At 47.7% G+C, this 16,834-nt stretch overlaps 1 protein-coding gene across 6 annotated transcripts in view; it reads right to left on the reverse strand.

The window, feature by feature from the left end:
* The window catches only part of EVL (Enah/Vasp-like), a 192,849-nt gene that overhangs the window by 79,326 nt on the left and 96,689 nt on the right, over positions 1-16,834 (reverse strand). The window contains exon 1 of one of the 6 annotated variants that reach the window (XM_037831892.1): positions 13,276-13,458. The exons of the other annotated variants lie outside the window; for them this stretch is intronic. Coding sequence (XP_037687820.1) covers positions 13,276-13,286 — 11 coding nt within the window. The 5' untranslated portion in view covers positions 13,287-13,458. Of the gene's footprint in view, positions 1-13,275; positions 13,459-16,834 lie in introns of those variants that run through there. 6 annotated transcript variants of the gene reach the window in all.

The raw sequence follows: 16,834 nt of genomic DNA on the forward strand, positions 1-16,834 counted from the left end.
ATAGTTTTAATTGCTAGGCAATTCGTCTTTGTTCTGAGCTGAATTCTACTCACACCCCTCCAAAGTTACAAAGGTTTTCTTTTTTCTTTTTTGGATATCTATGACAGTCCACTGGACAACTGAAGGAACACTTTCCATTAGTCACATGACAAAGCTCCATGTCCCCTTGCCATCGCAGCCACTCTCCTCTAGCTAGGCCCCAATTTGTCACATTTCCTCTTAGGGTCTGGTCCTGGAATTGGGTACAGGGTTCTGCCTTAGTCTGACAGGCATAGATGACAGTGAGTCAAACACATCCAGTGGTGCAGGGATGAACAGGTCAGTTCCTGCCCTCAGCGAGCTCACAGCTGGTCAGACAAGTAACTGCCAGCCAACGTGGGCAGCAGGGGAAGGACAGGGTGCTAGCAGAGCACAAAGCAGAGGCACCTCACCCAGTCTGGGCAGGTTGGGGAAGCTGGGGGAGAATTTCTGAAGAAAATGCACTGTGGGCTTAGATATGAATTCAGGAAGGGGATGTGGGATTCGAAGCAGAGCAGACAAACAGCCCAGCGGAGGCGCGGGGGCAAGGCAGCGTGGAGTGCAGAGAACCACAAGCACTTCGTGGGGTTGGACTGTCACCAGGGGAGGCCACAAACTTACCTCCTGGGGTTGTTAGGAACTAGATGATAAAGCCCCTGGCAGATACTTAAAACTGGCAATTTTCTTTTTATAATTATGGCCACAGGTTCCTTTTTTTCTTGTCGTTTTTAATACTTTAGCTTCAAATTAAACTTGTAAGAAAAAAGGGAAAAACCCCTTTTTTGAATAGCTATTTTTTGGTCCCTGCTTATTTTATGGCTACTGAAACTAAATGAAAGAAAATACACATGTATTCTACTTAAACTCTGTCTTGCTAATTTGGGCTTATTATCCCTTTGTGATTTTTTTGTTTTGTTTTTTAAAATCTTGATTGTTATCCAGACTAGACATTGCCTCTGAACTCCATATATTCAATTGCCTTTTCCACACCTTCACTTGGATATCATATTTGCAAACTCTCAACCCCCCCCTCCCACTCCACAGGCAGCCTAAACTTAATCTGTCCAAATCAGTTACCATTTGAGGAAATTTAATTAGATTGATAAATATTTGCTTTTCAAAAAATTATTTGTTGCGTATGTGAATGACTGAACTATTTTTAAACACAAACACACACAACATTTCCCTTACTAAGTTAAAAAAGGCCTTTCCCATGTCCTCCCCACGGGCCCTGTATAATCTGGCTTGTGTAGACACAGGCTCAGAGCCCCCCGCCCGCCTTCGGCTCTGATGAAAAACCAACCACATGCACCTGGAGAGGAAGGCTCCAGCCAAGGCTCGTGAGGTCTTGCTCTTCTGTGATCAAAACAACCAGGTGATTAGTGGGGAAAAAAGTCAGTGAAAATGTGCTGCTTGCTTTGTTCTATCCGGCTCTGGGCTAGCAGGTGGACTTTTTTTTCCTCTGAGACCTACCAGGCTGTTCTGAGCAGCAGGAACCCCAGGGTTCCTCTCCTGGGAGAAGGCTTCGTTAGAACAGGCAATCCACGTCCACTGTCATTTTGGGCTCGTGTATGGGTATTGGTGGGCACTTAAAAAATTCGAGCCTACACCTTCCCTCCCAGGGGTGTGTGAGAAATAAACCTTAGCAAAGCTTCAGTCTGCCCTTTCGTCAGGAGCTTAGAGGAGAAAGATGATGTGGTTTTGGCTTGGTCATGTCCCTTTTCTGGGCCTCAGTTTTCTCATCTGTAAAAGGACTAATCTGGCCTGAATAGTTCTCAAAGGAGCACTGAGAACTTCCCGGGCTCGGCCCAGGAACCAGTGCCAGGCAAGGCCCAGGAGGAGAGCAGGAGAGGGCATGGCCTCTGCCCTGACTCGGACCTAGCAGTTAACCTTGTTAGAACACTGGTCACAGGCCACTTTGAATACCCGTTGAACTCTCTCCCTCAAAAAGGAGAAAAAGCAAAACACCCCCAAGTTTTCTGCAGGAGACTCTGAAAGTGAATCATGATCTTCCTGGAGTCAGGTAAGAAACCACTGAGGCATGTGGATAAAGACAAATACACGGGAAAAGCCGTGCACACTCCCCAGGGGAGGGCAGCCTGGAACCGGCCTCCGGCTCTTGCTGTGTCCCACCCATCTGGAAGACTGCAGGCTCCGCATCCACCCAGCTGTGGGAACCTGGCTCAGCCACTGCCACCGTGACCGAGGGTGAAGGGTCTGACACACACTCTGCATTCCACAGACACTCTCTCCCAGCCGTGGTCTTTCCTGTGCATCTCCGGGGAATCCCTTCCCGCAGTATAAATATCTTTCAGTCCTTTTCCAGGCACAACAAAAATCTGAAAGCAGATTCATAAAGTAAGGACAAAAAGATACAAAGCCAAGAAGCAAACAAGAGTGGAAGTGGGCTACCCACAGAGGGCCTGCTGGAAAGCACGAGTCCAGGGTCAAGCTGGAAAAGAGGATGGGATTGGAGTCACCAGAAATGACACTGGCTCCTGCAGCACTGAGCTCACTGCTGCCTCTAGCACAGCACTTGTCAGTTTGTCCTGCTTCTCAACATCTGCCCACGAACCTATCTGTCCCACTGGAAGGCATGGACTCGGGCCCTTGCTCCTTTGTGGACAAGGGGTTCCCCTGTGTGCTGCAGATACCAGTAACTGCATGTTGAATTGCTGACTTTCTGGCTGTGAATATGTCCCCATGGGAATATTCCATTCAAATCCTACTCCATTTATTCTCGTAGTGAGAGAAACTGCCAAATGCAAGCACCTGTCACAGATACCACCGGCGAGCCGGTTCTGAGAATGGCCTGGGCTGGGAGTAGGGAGCCACAGCCCCAAGGGGCCTCCTGTGCGGTGAGGCTGCCGAGGCGGTCTGGTGCCTTGGGAGGGCATTTCACTCCAGCCAGGGCCCAGGCTAGGGCGAGGGATGGCCGAGGTCGGGCCACATGCTAACCTCTGAGGCCTCTGGGAAAGGGCAAGCTGCCCCCTCGGCCAGTCTGGAGGACAGGCCTCTGACCTGCAGGCTGAAGAGGAGAAAGCCCCTTCCCTCTCTCTCCTACAGCAGGCACGGCGGTCCTGCTCAGTCCCCAGCCCTGACCTGGTCATCCCCTTCAGACAGGACAGCTCATTCTATTCCATCTTGAGGGTGGATCTTGTCTCCCCAAGACGATTGGGAACCAGAGTGACCAACCTTCTGGCTTGCCCAGGACTGAGGGGTCTCCTGGGATGCAGGACACTCAGTGATAAAACTGGGATGGTTCTGGGCAAACGGGTGAGGTGGTCACCCCACTGGGAGCTCCCGTTTTCTCTCTCATCATGATAACCAGCCCAGGTGGAGCGTCTGATAAACAAGCAGTGGATTTGGGGGAGGCTGATATGTGTTGGTAGGAGTGGGACCCCCACCCCTCACTCCCAGCCCTTGCTCCCCGGCTCTCCTTTTCGTTCCCATCGAGCTGTGTGCTTCCCACTCTATTTCCTACCTCTCGCTCACTCCTCAACCCTTCACTGGAACCTGGCTTCTGTCCCTAATAATACACAGAAACAGCCCTCATAGAGATGCTGACTCGCCACCTCCCAGATCCCCGGATACTTGGCACCCTCCCGTCACCTGACTTCTACTGCACCCCGCACTTAACCACACCCTCGTTTCTGAAAGTCCCTGCTAACTGATTCCCAAACTTCACCCTCTACTGGTTCTCCATTGCTCTCTCTGGTAATTCCTTTTTGGTCTCTTTCAGGGGTTTCTTTTCTACACATCCCTTATGTCAGGGGATTTTAACTGGGGTCCATGGAAAGGCTTCAAGGGTCTAAGAACCCCCTGAAATCATTTGCAAAATTGAGTGTACGGGTAAGTGTGCATGCACATTTTCTGGGCTATGGGGTTCTGTAGGAGTAATTCTCCACACCTATAAACTAAAGCCTAATACAACTTAAGTGCGTTTCCACAGTGACCAACTGAGACAGGACATCAGAAGGCGCCCGGTGCTGTGCGTTCTGGGTGCTCTGTGTCCCAGCCCCATGCGAGGGCCCCTGTACCTCTTCGTGCTCTCGCGCTGTCATGAAAGCTTCTACTGAGCTTCTCCTCCCCCTGGAGCAGGAGCTTCTTGAGGGCACACCCCTATTGATCATCAGATCCCCTCCAGGGCCTCCTGGGGAGCAGGGTGCCTCCCTCCTGGCAGGCATGGACTCAGTAGCTGCCCAATGAATTAATGAGTCAGTGAGTGATCCAACGGGGGAGGCTAGAGAGAAGTGGCTATAAACAGATGTTCCCAAAGCCAAGCAGAAACAGAGCCAGACTCCCCGACAGAGTTTGTGAAGTCCTGACTTGTTTACTTTCAACATAAGAGCAATGAAACTGAATTTGAAAAGCTGACTGAGAAACAGCAGCAAGTCAGCCTCTCGGCTGGGAGCAGAGCAGCCTAGAAGCCTGGGCACTTCTCAGGGCAGAGTGGGCCTAGTGTTTATCTGCGGAGTCCTCAGACCAGGAACAGTGGGGAAAATAAACAGAACTCTTGTCCTCCTTGGCAAAATCCCAGGTGCTCTCTCTGGAGCACATCACCCCCAGCTCAGCAGACCCCTGGCAGGTTCGAGAGGAGGAGGCTTGCTGGGGCCGTGCCATGGCTCAGCAATGGTTCCTTTTCCTTTCTGTGCCAGAGATGGGGAGTGGGGAGGAGGTAGGGGTGGGAGATAGGAGCTTGAAGGGCCACGGAATGTTGGGAGAAGATTCTTCCCTCCTCAGGGATGCTTGACTTCCCTGCGAGGCAACCCGCCACCCTGGGACCCTGCACCTGCAGCTCCCCTGCATTCCTTCCTGCCTAAGGCAGGACCTTCCTCTCCAGCCCTCTCCTACCTTCCCAATTCCTGAATGGGACCTGATTCTGGATGCTTTCTTCACACTGAGTGATAAATGGCCAGGACAAGAAACTCCAGACCAAGCCTGGAGTCCTCCATTCAAGCCCCAGAGCCTCAGCTCTGTTGTGAACTGAGTCAGGCCCTGAGCAGCCTGCCGACTCGGCTGGTTGTAAAAAGAGGTGACTGAACTAGATGACTAGTCTAAGACTTTTCAATTTCTAGCATTTTAAGATCCTGTGACCCTAAAATCAGTATTTCTCAAACGAGGGCCTACAACCCCCCATGGTGTCCCTCAGGGTTATACCCTTCTGAAACATTCATTTTTCTTGCTGACAAATTAATACATCAATGTGAAACATAATTGTTAAATGAAAACACAGAGCTATGTTATAGATTAAAATGCAAAGCCTGATAGGCATTATTTAAGATAAAATAGAGTATATAAAGAAAATGTGAGATTGTAGTAGGCTGCTTTAAATCATGCTCCCAACCTCATCTCAGAGAAGTATGAAGAATAGTAAATTATCCCACCAGGAAAACCATGGCACCGTCAGGAGGGTTCAAAAGCAAAACCGGCCCCACGCTGGCCCCGTCACACAAGCAGATGCCCAAGCTCAGGCCACAGGAGAGGAGGAGAGAACTCTACAGAGAGGGAGAAGGACAGCAAACACAGAAGGAACCAGAAGGGGAGGGAAAGGAAAGTGGGGACAGAATTCCACCTTTGGATGGTTCTAAAAACCAGCCAATTATGGACGACCGAGTATCATCGTGCTCCTGTATCAGAGAAAGGAGAGGACCCAAAAGTCGAGTGTCTGTGTTTATGGCCCTTCGCAGGTATGATTTCATGTGATCCTCAAAACAATCATCACATCTACCCCCTTCCATTCCGTGCCGCACCCAGAGCTGCCCGGGCCGGGCCTCCTCTGCCTGCCTCCCTCACCCACTCGTGCTCTCACATTTCAAACTTTCCCCTCCACCCACCAGCACCCGCCACACCGTCTCCCCCCATCTCAGGCAAATGGGAGGGCTGCTGACCACTCCGCCCTCACCTACAGCACCCGCCCCTCCACCCCCGCTCCCACCGTTCCTCAAGCTGCTCTCTCGAAGGTCACCAATGGCCTTGCCTGTGTTCTCATCCTCCTGCCTTGGGAAACTTTGCTCTGGCCCCTGGATTGCAGCCGGGCTCGGTTCTCGTCTGCACTGACCACTTTCCCATGGTGGAGAGTGGCGCAGAGAGAGAAAGAGAGGAAGTCTGGCTGGCTGGTGTCAGTCAGGGACCAGAGGTACGGCAGAAAGCAAGGCCAGGGACACCTAACCACTGTCGTCGCTGCAGAGACAGTGGGTGAAGTGAAGCAGGCCCTGGCCCCAGGCCGAGCTGCCGTCTGCTGGCCACAGGGCCTTTGGGAAGTAGTTCTTTCTCTGTAAGATGAGGTAATGATCTTTCTCGACTGTCTTTTAAATTTGTTAGAGATCAAATAAGACTAAAGAAATAAACAGAGCATTTTGCTAAACAGAATTAGCACCCAGGAGATGGCTTACTGAACAAGGGAAAATGTCGGCTTGAATAAACAGTGAATGTGCATGAGGGGAGACTCAGGTTGGAGTCCATGTGCCCTCCGTGTCCACACATGGGGATTCTTTTAACTTCTAAGGGGCAAACCAACAGGGGCCCAAGTCCTTAAACGTCGCCTCGAGAATAGCCAAGGGCCTTCAGGGCTGAGGCTTGCACAACCCACTCACTGCTCTGGGGGCTGCGCTGTCTGGCCGAGCCCCCCAGTTGGGGACCACCTTGCCCCAGGACCCTGGAGTCCTACTGCCCACCCCACCTCAGCTCCCCCAGGCTGTTTTCCTTCTCTTTGTAGCAATCCTAGGCTGGAAGTAGTTTTGAAGGTCTGTTTGTCTGCTCTCCCAGAGGAGAACCTAAATTCTACCGGGCAAGCTCTCGTTTGTTTGTTAAATACTGCTCATCTCTGCAGCTCCCATATCTAACACCCAGTGACTGCTCCATCGATCTCTCTAAATAAATGTTTTTGAGCTTGCTGGGTCTTGCTGGGCATCATATTTCCCAGCCTTCAACGATTTGGGGGTGGGTGTTACGTGGGCTGCAACTTAGCTGAGATCTGGCCACTCCTGCTTTTTCTTTCTTTCCCCCTATACTCATTTAAGACATAACCAAGAACACCCCCACTTACTGAGCACCCACTGTGTATCACATATATTCCTGTGCCTGGTATTTAAAAGAAACGCGAACACCTGGTGAATAAAAGCGAGGCCCCTGTCCTCCCGTGGAGGGCGCACGCCAGCACGCAGCCTCCACAGAGCTGCGTCCGAGGTGTGTGCAAAGTGCCGTCGGTTCAAGGGCTGGGCAGAGTTAGCTCTGCCCAAGGAACCAGGGGGTGCGCCCCACGAAGGAGCAGCTCGACTTTCCAAAGGCGGCAGCGAACCATTTCAGGCAGAGGGAAGGGGATTGGGGACCGCTGGCTCCCCAGTCCTGGCTGTGGGATGGGGAAGCTCACACAGGGAAGTCTTGGCCCTGTCCTGTCGATTCTGTGATCCAGAAACGGGCTGCTGCGCTGAAAACATTCTGAGACATTTCTCCATGGGAAAGCAGCTGCAGGAGGCTAGTGTGGCAGGGCCGGCTAGGCTCAGGTCTTAGCTCCTTCGGACGAGAGGAGTGGGGACTGCAGACAACCTCCAACTCTATTTTGAGGCCGTTTTCCCTTCAACTTTTTATTTTAAGCATTTTCAAACCTACAGAATTGTATAATGAGCCCTGCATGTGAGTTCTCTCTTTTTACGTATTTTTTTCTGAACCATTTGAAATTAAGTTGCAGATATATTTCATTAAAAAATGAAGACATTTCTAATTTATAATGTGAATAACATCACACTTAAGAAGACTGATAATTTAATAGTATAATTTAATCTAGAGTCTTTATTAAAAGTTACCCAAGTTTCCCAGGAATGTTTTGATTTGTTTGGATCCAGGAGCCACTCACGTGTTACACTTGGCTGTGCTGTCTGAATTGCTTCTTTTAAACTAGAAGGTAACGCGACTTTTTGTGTTTTATCGTCCTCTGATGTTGATTTTTGTGAAACGTTCGGGCCCACTGTCTTTTAGACTGTCTCCATTCTGGACTGTTCTGATTAAATTCAGGTGAAACAGCAAGACCACAACAGAGGTGACCTTGGGAACTCATAGCACCTGACGTTAGGTGGCTTTCAACTTGGGAGGGTTCGGGCGGTGAGCGCCAGATCTCTCCATCTCTCCAACGTAAAAGCACACTTTACCCTTGGCGATTAGTAAATAACCTGTAGGGTGACTTTTTTTCTTTCTTTTTTCTCACTAGGTACAGGTTTGGAACAGGTTTAATGTTACGTGCTAAACTTAAAATGCTTCACGTCCGTGAGAAGTAGGTTCCTTCGACCCGCCTCTCAGCCTGGGAGGTGGAACGCCATGTCCTGCAGCCGTGCGGCTCCCGTGAACCTCAGCACCCTCTCCCCGGACCCCAGCCCCATCCTCTCTACCATGGGAACCACCACCTCGAGTTCTGTGTTAATCATTTCTATCCTTGCACTTTGTGCTACAGTCACATAACCGATTACTTTACAGAAATGATTCACAAACTTTTTGGTCTCAGTAAACCCTGGAAACTCATACAAATTATTGAGGAGCCCCCAAACCTGTGTTTATGTAGTTATGTCTATCCATATTTACCACATTTGAAGTAAAAACTGAGGTCTTTATAAAACACAAGAATACACAAGCACACGTCATGATGCCTCTGGAAAATTCCAGGGTGCACTTGGGAGACATGAGTGAAAAGGCAATTAACATCTTAGTATTGCCATGAAAATAGTTTTGACTCACAGACCCCTTAAAGGTTTGCTCTGCTGACCACATTTTGAGAACTGCTGCTTTACAGCAATGAAAACAACAACTTGGATCTGCCTATATTAATATGCCAAAAGCAAAGTGATGACTGTTTAAGCTCCATTTCTGTGACTGTTAGAGTTAAAGAAAGATTTGGGGTGAGAAAGATTTGAAGCCTAAATTCAGCGTTAAAATCAACCCAGGGCCTTTTCTTCCATCTAGATTGGCTAGAGGGTCAGAAGGCCGTGTCCCATGCATCCAGGATACCTGCCTTCCCTACACTCTAATGCCCCCATCACGGAAGCGGGGACAGCTGGCCCCCACTTCTCTGTGAAGTCTAGTGGAATCTGGCAAAGACGCTACAACCACCTGCTGAAAGAGCCTGACAACTCGCAGACTGAGCCCGCCTCATACCCCTTCCCATGTGCTCTCCAGGCCGCGGCTGCAGCCATCTCCTGGGGGAGCCGTCCGACAGGCCCTGTGGACATCAGGCCACTAGGCCTCTACAACATTCATGAATTCCTGGGTCCCAAAGCCTGTGCCCCCGAGTCTGTGATGTTGACCACTCATGGGAATGGAACAGGTTTCAGCACAGCCTTGGGACAGCTGTGGAGGTCTGGGGTGGGCCAAGGATGGGGCTATAGTTCATCTTCAAGGGTCACTGACAGCCTGGGAATGAGAGCCTAGCTCAGGCCAGGCTAACACCCCTGATTATCAGAGCAGCAATTCGGCTCAGTTCAACAAACACTGGCTAAGTGCATGTATTTACCAGGCACAGGGACAGACAGAAATGAATAAAACAAGCATCCTGCTCATGACACGCTTACAGGCTGGTGGGGGAGGTCGGGCATCAACAGGCTGTGGACAGAGATAGGCAGGGGCTGCAGGAGACCTCTGTGCCCCTGCGGACCACCAGGGTGAAATAACAGACAGCAAGCAGGGGGCCTCGCGTCCCGTCCCGACTCTGACTTTGGGCAAGTTCCTTCAAGTGGCCGTGGCCAAGAGCACAGCTTTTGAAGGCTCGAGAAACCTGGCTTCAGATCCCAGTTCTGCCAAGCGATGCCGATGTGACCCGGAATAAGTAACCTAACTTTGCTGATCCTTGTTTTCCCATCCATAAAACAGCAGCAACAACAGCCACCTCCGAGGATGAAGGCTGTATACAACGTGCATAGTGTACCTAGCACAGAGCTTGATGCAGAGCACTCAAAAAAAAGGGTAGCTGCTCATATTTTTCTCCTCAATGGGTTCAGTTACCAAAGTGACTCGTTTGGACTAAACCAGTTCTCAACCCTTTTCTCTCTTAGGATACCTGAGGAACGTAACACATTCTCACTAAAACAGCCTAGAACCTCTATAGTGATGTTTCTCAGCTGAAAGCACATGGGATTCTCTGGGATAGGGGGAGGTGGAAAATTTTGAGGCACTCCCCAGGTGACTGGGCCTTGCTTCCCTAGGGAAGTGAATTCCAGTGGAGAGTAACTAGATTGCATGATCTCCGAGGGCTTGTTCAGTGGTGTCTGGGACCCCCTGGTCTGACTCACCTCTGCGGACATTGCTTCAGAGGAAATATCAGTTGCTCTTAGAGACTTCCCAAACCCACCACAGAAGCACAGACATGGGAGGGGGCCTGTGGGTGGGCCCAGGCCGTGTGATACTTCTTACATCTTTTCTTATTTACGATTTGCAGGACTGTGGAAGTAAGTGGCAATTACTTTGGGGTACCTTCCCCCCAAGTTTTCATCTTCAGATTTTTGCATGGCTGCCTCAGGACACTGCTGAGATCTCAGTTCAAATGTCCCCTCTACAGGTATGGCTAAGGCAGGGGCTCAGTCATCCCCCACCACTTTGCTCCATTTTATCCTTTTCACGTCTCCTGTCTATGATTTTTTGCCTCTTTTCTCCATCCCCACAGCCCCCAGTGCCATTTAAGGACAAGACTCTGTCTGGTTCAGTTCCCCCTGGGTGACTGCTCAGTCCCTTGTTAAAAAATCTTCCCTCTTCTTCAAAGTTTACCTGAGATCCCACTTCTCCTGGAAGTCGTTTCCTGATAGCCCCTAGCCTCTCAACTCTTGCTGCTCTTTATCGTCTACACTGTGTGGTATTTACAATTAACTGTCTTCATTTCTGTGAGTGCTGACTTCCTCACTCAATCACAAGTTCCTGAGGGCAGAGACCAGCTCGAATTCAACGCACAAGTATCTGTAGTCAGTAGACATGAGTTCAAGTCCCGCATCTATCACTTAAACTGGTTACATTTCTTGTCAAGTTGATTACTCCTAAGTTTTGCCTCCATTTCTTTCTCTATGAATTGGAATAAACAATAAAAATACTTGCTATCTTCAGGACTGATGTGAGGATTAAATGAAATTATGCCATTGAACACATTCTGTACACTGTCAGGTGCTTAAATGAAATCCTAGTCCCCACACCATAGTAAATGCTGAGAACATGTGTCTTGACTGTTAGACGCAGAGCCAGGCTGATGAGCTGTGTTTTCATGACACGAAGGCCCCACTTGCACCCCACCATAAAGGCACCACAGTAACGGAGGCCTCTGGCCATCACCCCCATCACTTCAGCATGAGGCAAACCAAAAGGCTAGTGCTCACAGGTGCTATTCTCGCAGCTGCGCGAACGCTGCTCCGGCCAGCACTTGCGCTGTGAGTCGTGCTGTGACCTGCGGGCGAGTGCACCCAGCACTGGCAGGGGCGAGGCAGGGAGCAGAGGACCCGGCCTTCTGTTTTGACTCAGCTGCTGCTCACGCGCCACAGACAAGCCTGTCCACCCCAGCTCCGTGCCTCCACTTCCTAATCTGGGGGCTCCGGAGCTGGACGAGATAAGGAGTTTTCAGACTTCAAAATCACCGTCATCAACAACAATACAACTTTTATCTTCCTTAATGAAATATTGGGAAGGATATAAAAGAGTTAAAAGCAGAGTTATTTTGGTGGAAGTGGAGGGGAGGAAGCCTGAAGCTTCATTAACCTCAGTGACCTACTGCAGATGGTCTCTACGGTCTGGTCAAGATGGAAACTTCTAAGATTTCTACTACTTTTAAAGACCCTTTAAAAAAGTCACTTGGCTTCCACCCCATTTACTTCTGATATTATTTTTTTGCAATCAGGGATGCAGTAATGCAGGGATGGAGTAAGCTGCTAGAACTTTTCACAATGTAATTTACAACTGAAAATGACTTTGGGTCCCAACCCCAGTTGAAACTTAACATGCTTTTGAAATGGAAAGTATTTTGTTTACCACAGCAATGCCCACAAATCCTTTAAAGCTAAAGGAAAATTACTAAAATGATAACAAAACAAAACAAAACAAAACAAAACAAAACATGTTTCCCTGGCCCTGTCAGACTCTGGGACCTGGAGGAAACACTTCCAACAGCTCAGGAACTGCACCGCAAGGCAAGAAGCATGGCCCCTGGTCAGAGCTCCCTCCTGCTGACCAGAAGGAACATTGGACTCATTCTACCCACTGTAATGCCAATTTTAATAACTCACTACCAAGTACTTCTAAAGAGCCCGAGAGTGTCCTGTATAAAACCTGGGCGGGCCGTTCTGGTTGGGTTCTAGTTCCAGTCCTTTCTTCAGCAGCTGTGCAGCCCCAATGGAGCCCCACCACTCTTCCGAGGCCAGGCTGCCTCATCCACAAAGCAGTAGAGATAATGCCCTCCCTACCTACCCAGCAGGGTTACTAAAGGAATTCAAGAAGAAAATGGGTGAGATAGCACTTTGGAAATTGTAAATAATTTTTAACGCAAGGGATTATTTTATAAAGCTGTAATCAGTTACTCAAACAAATGCCAAAACTCCCAGAGGATAAAACCCTGTCCTATAACCTTCGATCTTTCACGGGGTCAGAGGGCAGGGAAAGTCATGTCCAAAAGGTAATCTCACTTTTAGCAAGGGCACTCAAAATTGGAAGTACAGCTTTTAGCCCGGCTGCGGCTTACTTGCCTGCTGAACAGGAAGAGTCCAAGTGACCAGGGACCTAAGGCCACCAGTGTCTGAAGCAGGTGGTCAGGTTCTTGCTATTACAGTCCATGAAGTTTCTGGTACAAAAGGAACCCTCTTTCTTCCCTCTTTCCCCAGTATTAGGAGAAAACAACCTGCCTCAGGCCATTCTGGAAAAAAGATCCAGGACCTGTTGATCACACCTCTGAGCCAAACAAACACCCCCTTGCAGGGCTCCAACCCTCCTCCCTACAATCTGAGACAGGTGTTGAACAACTAAGTGAGTTGTTTTGACACAGAAGCCATTAGAGAGCACTGGCATCGAGACACACAGGCCTGTGTGATGGAGCGACCAGTGGACGCCGAGGAGTGGACGTGCTCACGGACTTGCCGGGTGGTCCTGGGCCAGTCCCTTGCCCTCATTAGCTTCACTAGCCCTTGACTTCCTTGTTAGCACAACAGGGACCTGGGATGAGTTCTAGGCTCCCTTCAGCTCTTAACCTTTTAGATTCCGAGACTCTGCTTGACACCCTCTGTCCCTTTTATGGGTTCCAGTACTCACCCCGTGGCCATGGCTGAAGGCTTTAGCACAAGGAGCCTCGAGGAGGTGAGCCCTTTATCCCACTAGGCTGTGCCGGCCAGAGGACCACAGACCCTCTGAAGGCAGCAACTTGATTTTCAGACTCTCTTTCAAACCAAACAGGAAAAGGAAACTCAACCAGAGACAAAGGGGAAACAAACCGAAGTTAAAAACTGAAACCCAGGTAGAAAATAGAGAACCAAGAAACAACAGCACAGAGCCCCCAGCAGCGTGGGAGGCTCCGGGGCACAGCCTCAGCCCCCCCGGGCCAGAAACCTCAAGCCTCCAGGCAGGAAGCCCAGAGGGCCCGGCTCCACCTCTAACTCACTGAACAGTCTTGTCTCGTTAAAATCATGTTAGCAGTCTTGGCCTAGGTTTTTCCAGCTGCAAAGGAAAGTGAAGGGTCAGCGCAGATGATTTCCTAAAGGCCTTTATAGAAAGACGCCAAGAACTTGTACGAGTCCTTGCTAACCCTCCAGAGAATAAAAACTGTACGATGGCACTAATAACTGCTTAATATTTTACTCTGGTATAAATTTTGCATTTCTGTTGCGGAGACACTTCTCTCTAACTGTGATATTTCAGCCAGCAATTTAGGGTCTGAAAAGAAAGTGCTGGAGAATACTGGAAACCCGGCTTTGTCACTTTTTCATAACTGAGCCTGGGGCTTCGATTTCCCCACCTGTAAAACGGGGATAATAATTCCTATTTTGACTATTTACAAAGGTTCCCATGAAGAGAAGATCCAGTCCCAATCTTTTATTCAAAATGTACGGGGAGCCCACTAACAGTCATGCATAGCGCTAGAAACCAGGGACAAAAAAATGAAAAGAATGACATTGCTGCTCCTTAAAGGCTGCTACAGTTTAGAAAGGAAGAGAATGATAAGTGAGTAAATAGATGCATTAAAATGTTATTATCAGTATGGCAGTTTCCCAGAAAACAAGATATCAAATTACCCTACGATCTGGCACTTCCACTTCTCGGTATATACCCAGAAGATCTGAAAGCAGTGACACAAACAGACATTTGACACTGATGTTCAAAGCAGCACTGTTCACAATTGCCGAGAGATGGAAACAATCCAAGTGTCCTTTAACAGACAAGTGGATAAACAAAATGTGGTATATACATACAATGGAACACTATGCAGCAGTAAAAAGGAGTTAGGTCTTGAAATGTAAGGCAACCCATGGATGAATCTTGAAGATCCAATGCTGAGTGAAATCAGCCAGACACAAAAGGAGAGATATTGTATGTTACCACTTCTATGTACTCCCTGAATAATGTAAAATCAATGTCTTATAATGTAGAATATTGGGACCCTAGAGATAGAAGTTAGTGGAGGGGGAATGATAATCTAATATGTGCAAATATGTTAATGTTGGTGAATTCAAAGGTATGGGAATGGATAGGGGTGATGACTATTTACTAATGGGATTATAAAAAATGTTATCAATATAATGAAAATTAGCTGGGGAGGTATACTAACAAAAGAAAGATCAGTTCTAACTGGAAAGCACTCTGAATGTTGAAAATACATTTTAAAAGGCTTTTAAAGATATGCATTTCCCTTTAAGCGCTACTTTAGCTACACACCACAAATTCTGACATAATGTGGTTTCTTTTTCCATCCTATGTTGGTTTTCTATTGCTGTTGTAACAAATTACCACAAACTCAGTGGCTTATAAAAACACAAACTTACCATCGTGTGGCTTTGTAGGATAATAGCAGATCTGAAGTCTGACACAGGCCCTGCTGGGCTGAAAGCAAGGAGCTGGAAGGGCTGCATGCACTTCTGGAGGCTCTGGGAGATCCACTCCTTGCCTTTTCCACCTTCCAAAGGGCACCCTCATTTCTTGGCTCACGACCTCTTCCTCCATCTCCACAGTCAGCAGTGTAGCAGCTCCCTGACCCTCCTTCCACTGTCACATCTCTTTCTGACCACGGCAGGGACAGGCCCTCTTTTTAGGACTCGTGATTAGACTGGGCCCCCTGCACAATCCAGGATAAACTCCCCATCTCAAGGTCCATAATCTTAATCACATCAGCAAAATTCCTTTTGCTGTGGAAAAACACGTATTCACAGGTTCTGGGGGTTCGGGCATGAACATCTCTGGCCGTGGGTATTATTTTGCCTATCACCTGTCCTTTTACTTCTCAACCTGTCTCTTTGTATTTAAAACAAATGTCTCTTGTAGACAGTATATGACTGAGTCTTGCTTTGCCACCAATACAACAATCGCTACCTTTTAGTTCTTTTACATTTAATGTAATTATTGATAAAGCTGAATATAGGTCTACTATTTTGCTATTTGTGTTCTGTTTGTTCCATCTGGTTTTGGTTCCCCTAGTCGTCCTTTCCTGCCTTCTTTTGGGCAAACATACTTTTTAGAATTCCATTTTAATTTCTCTGTAGACTTTTTTAGCTTTACCTCTTTACATTATTTTTTAGAGGTTTTCCAGGGATTCCAATATACATCCTTAACTACCTATAATACACTTAGAATTAATATAGTACCACTTCATGTAAAATGTTAAGACCCTTGTGAATGTATAATTTCATTTCCTCTCCCATCCTTCATGGCATAGCCATTACATGTATCACATAGTTATACACTAAAAATCCCATAATACAATGTTGTATTTTTTGTTTTGTTTTAAACAGCTGTCTTAGTTTGCCTGACCTGCTATCACAAATACCATACAATGGGTTAGCTTGAAACACAGGAGCTTATTGGCTCATGGGTTCAGAACAGGAAACCCTGAATCAAGGCGTCAGTGAGGCCCTGCTTTCCCCCTCAAGACCTGGCATTCTGTGCTGGCTTGGGGGGATCCTTTAGGTCCCGTGGCTTTCCTGTCACGTGGTGATCTCCTCCTTTCCTTTCTGGGTTTCTGCTGACTTCCTGTTTCTCCTTGTGGCCTTATCTTTACAAGGTCTCCAGTAACCCAGATTAAGGCACACCCTCATTTTGTTGGACCACATCTTAACTAAGAATAACATCTTCAAGAAGCCCTGTTCACAACAAGTTCACAACCACAGGAATGCAAATTAAGAACACGTCTAAATAGGGGAATGTAATTCAATCTACCATACTAGTCATATATATAAATTTTTAAGAAATCTGTCTACCATAATCATATATATATATATTAAAGAAATTAAGAGAAAAAATAGTCTTTAATATTTACCCAGATATTTATTCTTTCTATGGTCTTCGTTCCTTCCTGAACATCTAAGTTTTTTGGTATCCTTTTTCTTTTTCCTGAGGAGCTTTCTTTAATGTTTTCTGTATAGCAGGTTTTGCTGGGAACAAATTCTCTTACTTTTCTTTTATCTGAAAAATGTCTTTATTTTGCCTTATTTTTGAAAGCACTTCTTCTGTATAGAGAATTCTGATTTGTTTTCTTTCAGCACTTTTCCTACTGTCTCCTGGCCTCCACTGTTTCTGGTCAGAAACACATCCTTGTTCCCCTGGATAGACCTTTTTTCTTTTTTTTCTTTTTAACTTTTTATTTTGAAATAATTTTACATTTACA

Source organism: Choloepus didactylus, chromosome 4 (genome assembly GCF_015220235.1).
Source record: "Choloepus didactylus isolate mChoDid1 chromosome 4, mChoDid1.pri, whole genome shotgun sequence".
In the NCBI taxonomy this organism is placed as follows: Eukaryota; Metazoa; Chordata; class Mammalia; order Pilosa; family Megalonychidae; genus Choloepus; species Choloepus didactylus.